Here is a 5,351-nt window from a genome sequence, read left to right as displayed (position 1 = left end):
TATCCCCAATAAGAAGAAGTACTCAGATCCTTCACTGAAGAAAAAGATATACCACAGTTTAAAAATACTCCTGAAAGGTTACTGCAGTAAAAGTCCTCAAATGTCAAAAGTTCTCATTATGCAGAATGGCTTCTTTCAAACTGTTTTATCAATGTAGAATGACATATTCTGTTTTTACCACTAATGAATACATGTTAGAGTATTTTAATGTCCATCAGTGTGGCCATATGTGTGCCTATTTCAGATTAGATTAGTACTGCATCATGTCCTGTTGTTTTATGTAGAACGTCACTCACAAAGCAAAGACTATCATCTAAGTGACTAATGTGAAAAACAGTCTTTGACGTTGGTCATTGGTCATTGGCGAGAACGCTGTAACCGACAGCCACGAACCGGGCTGCAATGTAGCCCTCCGTCCAATAAAAAGTTTTGTGTGAAGGTCACAATTTGCCCGTTGTTTTGCTGCTGCAGCAGTCCGACCTAATACTGGACCAATGCCAAAGATTGTTGTTCCAGTCAGTCAGACACAAACCCATGGGGAAATAGGGTGAAGAGGGGGTGGCAGTTGCTCAGTCCGTAGGGAGTTGGGTTGGGAACCGGAGGATCGCTAGTTCAAAAGTACGGAGTGTGGACTGGTAGCTGGAGAGATGCCAGTTCACCTCTTGAGCAATGCCAAGGTGCTCTTGAGCAAGGCACCGAACCCCCCCAACCGCTTACGGTGCTGGTCCAGCACTGACAGCCCACTCACTCTGACATCTCTACATTAGTTCATGTATAGGATCTGAGCATGTGTGTGTTGTTCAAGCCTGTGTGTAGTGTGTAGTAACAACAGAGTAAATTGTAATTTCCCCATAGCAGATCAATAAAGAGTGTAAATTAAATTTAAAGGGTTCCACACTGTGGAAAAGATTTCCAGGGAGGTCGACCTTTCGCTAAACCCACCAGACTCCATGTAATCAAACAATAATTTTAGCATTGTAAATTAAACTTTATTCAAAGTCGACAGAAACAAAATAAAACTATTAAAAGCCTTTCCACTTTTCCGACCATCACAACTCTACTCTCAAGGTCTCAAAGACGTTTAAAAAAAAAGCCTATTTCTTTAGGGATCTTTTCCATAATGTCGTCAGACATAAGGATCTGAGCCTGTCATTGGCAAAAACAGCACCAGTGGACCAAATTGATGATGCCCATTTTCCCCAATTAGATTACATTGCAGCTCAGTCTGTATCTGCCGGTTACAGCGTTCCTGCTTAATACTGGACCAGTGTCAAAGATTGTTGTTCCTTTAAGTCACTTAGACCTAAAATAGGATCCAGGTTGAAAAAATACAGTGGTTACCCTTTAATGTCACTGCTGATGAGTGACAGGTCAGAGTGTCTGTTTGGGTCGAGGGCACGCACACACACACACACACACACACACACACACACACACACACACACACACACACACACACACACACACACACACACACACACACACTCTTCCCTGTTCTGATGATGTGTGTGTTTTTGTCAGAGGTGGAGGAAGTATTCAGATCTTTTACTGCAGTAAAAGTACAAATACCCAGGCTATTCTCATGAACCATTCAAACATACAGCTAGGATAAGTGATTTGAAAAGTATTTGACGGCTATATTTAACTGTAAACCGCTACACTTGACTTTTATGGGACCGGTCGGCAGTCGCTGTCATTTCATAGGATATAATTGCAATTGTTGTGCATAATTTTTTGTAAGATATCAAATGAATCTGCTTATGAGAATGTGCTGCCCGAAAAAAGAATAAAAAAGCGCAGAAAGCAACAACGATAAAAAAATCTCACACAGCATCAGAAAAGCATTGAAAAAAGCGTCAAAATACTAAAGTAACATCAATGTGATTTATTATTAGTGACTAATACCATATTCAGTTGTTAGAGTAGTATTTAATGATGTACTTCATGTAAAGAAGTAACTAAAAGGATCATGGTATATTTGCGTTTGTGTGTGTGTGTGTGTAAAAAGGGGAAGTAGTGTGTGTATATAAACTGATGCTGAAGTTAATCTCATCATCATCTGATCTGATCATCAGAGACTCAACAGACCCACTTCTCTCTTTCATCTGAGCGGTGAGACACACACACACACAATAGGTGTGACACCTATTCTATCATACTTATTGTTTGTGCAATTTTATCTGGAGATGCAAAGATTAACATGTTCATTTTTAAAGTCTATACATTTCATTATACATACTTTTCATAAAGTAAGAAGCCATCTCTCTGATGAACAGCTGACTTCTTACCCACAGTGTTTTTTTATTTGTTCATCATTCTAATTTCCTTTTTCAGAACTATTCATAATGTTCATACTGTTCATATTGTAATATAATAACATAATACTATTTATCCCAGTATCCTTTGCACTGTGCTCCATATTTAAATAATTTCTATCGAACTCTTTATTGCACTCATGCCTCTATATTGTTTCTGTTTAGAGTATGTACATATTGTGTATATATCAGAGTGTATATTTTTGTTTTGGTTGTTTTTGTATGTGTAAGCACATTGTGAGCAACGATGCTCCAAAGAAAAGTTCCTCGTATGTGTCCTCATACCTGGCAAATAAAGCTGATTCTGATTCTGAAGTACTTCAAAAACTGATTTCATGTAATTGTTCCATTTAATTTTACAGACTACTCCTGCATATTTTTTAAAACATGAACATATCAAACAAATTCCAAATGTGGACTGTGAATTTACATGTCCATTGCAAAAGGTGTATTATCAGCTTTATCATCAAAAGTAAACGTACTCGTAATGTAGGACGGCTTCTTGAATGTTTTTTATCTCACATCTTTTAAACAGAATGTAGAAGATCTGAAAAAATACATTATTATTATATAAATTATAAGGGCTGCAGATGTTATTAGAATAATATCTTCTGTTTTTACATAATTTAATTCAACGTGTGGAATATTTTGTCCACATGTGACCATTTGTAATCCCTGTGCAGAGTGACAGTGTCTCTGTGGGGCTTTATGATGACATCTTATAGGGACATAGTGATACACTCAACACATAATTTGATAGAATTCCCGGTTTTCTCAGGATTTTCTTTAAAAGCTGCAGACAAATAACTGAAAATTTACAAATATACAAACTGTAAAAATAAAAGAGCTGTTTTGACTCCAAGACACTTTTGGCATAGTGGGGCTATCACCAGACCAAGCCGAGCTCAAAGGATCTGAGATTGAGCATTGGTCTGGGGAGTCTGCTCTGAATTTTCTCTTCACAAGAGGTGGGACTCTGTACGCAATTGGATAGTCCTTCAACCAATCAGACCAATGATGATGATAACGTAGAAGCAACAGCGGCATCAACGGGTTGCTGTGCTTTAGCTGCTTGGCCGCTTCTCTATCGTCATCGTGGTAAACCAGCCAATAGCACGGCAGGTAGATAAGCCAGTTTTTGATTGGTTCCCGCAAAATTGTGAACTGAAGCAGGAGAATTAAACGTGCCGGTTTCCAGACCGAGCTGCGGGGAGAAATCAGATCGCCACGCATCAAAAGAAATAAATAAATAGAAAAAAGTCAAACAAGTTACGCACTAGGTCATTTAGAAATATCATTGCGATTCAGTTTTTATGTCAACTGGTCGCAATCTTTACACATTTATATTGATTATTATCCGATTCACCACGCATTGGAAAATTTATATTCATGTTTCCTGCATTAAATATGTGTTTCTTGGTTTGTGTAGTGACTTCAGTGAAACCTCCAGCCATCATGTCTCTATCAAAGAGGAAGTTCAACCCCTTCAAGGGACGATACCCGAAGAAGGTAATGCACTACTGACAACAAACACATTACAAATTCAAAAAGAAGAAAGGCCAGAGGCACTCTACTCGCAAAATGTTAATAAGCTGAAATTATGAATTATTTAGTCTAATATTTAAGATAAGAAGAACGTATGTTGATGGGTTGTCTTTACCGCACTACATCTAAAATTTGCTCCACGTTGACGGATTACAGCAATAATATGCATTCACATTAAATCATTCCTCTCTTTCTTTCATTATTTCTTTGTTATTAATCTTTAGGTGTCAACCTCCAACCTTGCCGGTTTAGAAGAAGATTTTCCAGAGTTTGAGGCTTTTCCTGACGTTCCCACAGCCAGAGCACCTGCACCTGCACCTAACCCTGCACCTGCACCTGCACCTGTACCTGCACCTCCACCTGCACCTGCACCTGCCCCTGTACCTGCACCTCAACCTGCTCCTGCACCTGTACCTGCACCGGCACTGCCACCTGTACCTGCACCGGCACCGGCACAGTACCTGCACCCCACCTGTACCTGCCCGCACCGCACTGCCACCTACTGCACGCACCGGCACCTGCACCGCACCTGCACCTGTACCTGCACCTACACCTGCACCTGCACCTGCACCTGCACCTGTACCCCCACCTGTACCTGTCCCGCACCCACACCTGTACCTGCACCTGCACCCGGCACCTGTACCTGCACCCTCCACCTTGCACCTGTACCTGCACCTGCACCTGCACCTGCACCTGCACCTGCACCTGCACCTGTACCTGTACCTGCACCTGCACCTGCACCTGCACCTGCACCTGCACCTGCAGCCAGTAAGATCCATTTCATTTATAATTGTTGTTATAATTGTTATAATTGTTGTTGCCACTGTTCATCCCCCCATTTATTCATAGTAGGGCAAAGCAGAGTGTAGCAGGGCACTGAAGGGTGTAGCAGGGCATAGCAGGGCACGGAAGGGTGTAGCAGGGCATAGCAGAGCACGGAAGGGTGTAGCAGGGAATCTCAGGGTATAGCAGGGCGCGGAGCAGGACCACGACGACAGCTGCAACCATGATTTAGGTCCGACCCTAATCCAAGGAAAACTGCTGGTGGAGAAAACACAAGGACACCGGGGAATAAGTTCCCCAGAGCTCAGTTAGTAACACGCATTTAGAGAGAGGACAGAGGAGCTCAGTGTGTCAAAGAAAGTCCCCTGGAAGTCCAAAACTATTACAGTATAACTAAGAGCTGGTCTAAGGCAACCCTGATCCACCTCTATAAGGGTTGGTAGATGAATCTGACATGAGACTGTGAAGAAGGGAGAATAATGATGATGATAATAAAATAACTTCTCTGATCAGTGATCAATACACATGCAAATATGACATCCTCTCCCTTTCTTCATTTCCTCTCAGCGTTTCTGTTGGCGCAGAAGATCGACATGTGTCAGCAGATAAATAAACCGCAACACAACACGGGCGCCTACGAAACCCCCAACCTGGTGGTCCGCCGCGGTCAGGAGTTCCTGGTGAAAGTCACTTTCAACCGCCCGCTGG

General features: G+C 41.7%; 1 protein-coding gene across 1 annotated transcript in view; it reads left to right on the top strand.

The window, feature by feature from the left end:
• Positions 1 to 2,034: 2,034 nt before the first annotated feature.
• Positions 2,035 to 5,351, top strand: part of LOC116674252 (coagulation factor XIII A chain-like) — a 24,014-nt gene continuing 20,697 nt past the window's right edge. Inside the window, 5 exon segments of the mRNA XM_032506853.1 lie at positions 2,035 to 2,080; positions 2,083 to 2,112; positions 3,745 to 3,824; positions 4,085 to 4,499; positions 5,211 to 5,351. The exon segment at positions 5,211 to 5,351 is cut by the window's right edge and continues 39 nt beyond it. Coding sequence (XP_032362744.1) covers positions 2,035 to 2,080; positions 2,083 to 2,112; positions 3,745 to 3,824; positions 4,085 to 4,499; positions 5,211 to 5,351 — 712 coding nt within the window.

The sequence above is a fragment of the Etheostoma spectabile genome, chromosome 24, assembly GCF_008692095.1.
Source record: "Etheostoma spectabile isolate EspeVRDwgs_2016 chromosome 24, UIUC_Espe_1.0, whole genome shotgun sequence".
Classification (NCBI taxonomy): Eukaryota; Metazoa; Chordata; class Actinopteri; order Perciformes; family Percidae; genus Etheostoma; species Etheostoma spectabile.
Note: the sequence above shows the minus strand (reverse complement) of the source record. Positions and strands in the feature narration are given on the sequence as shown.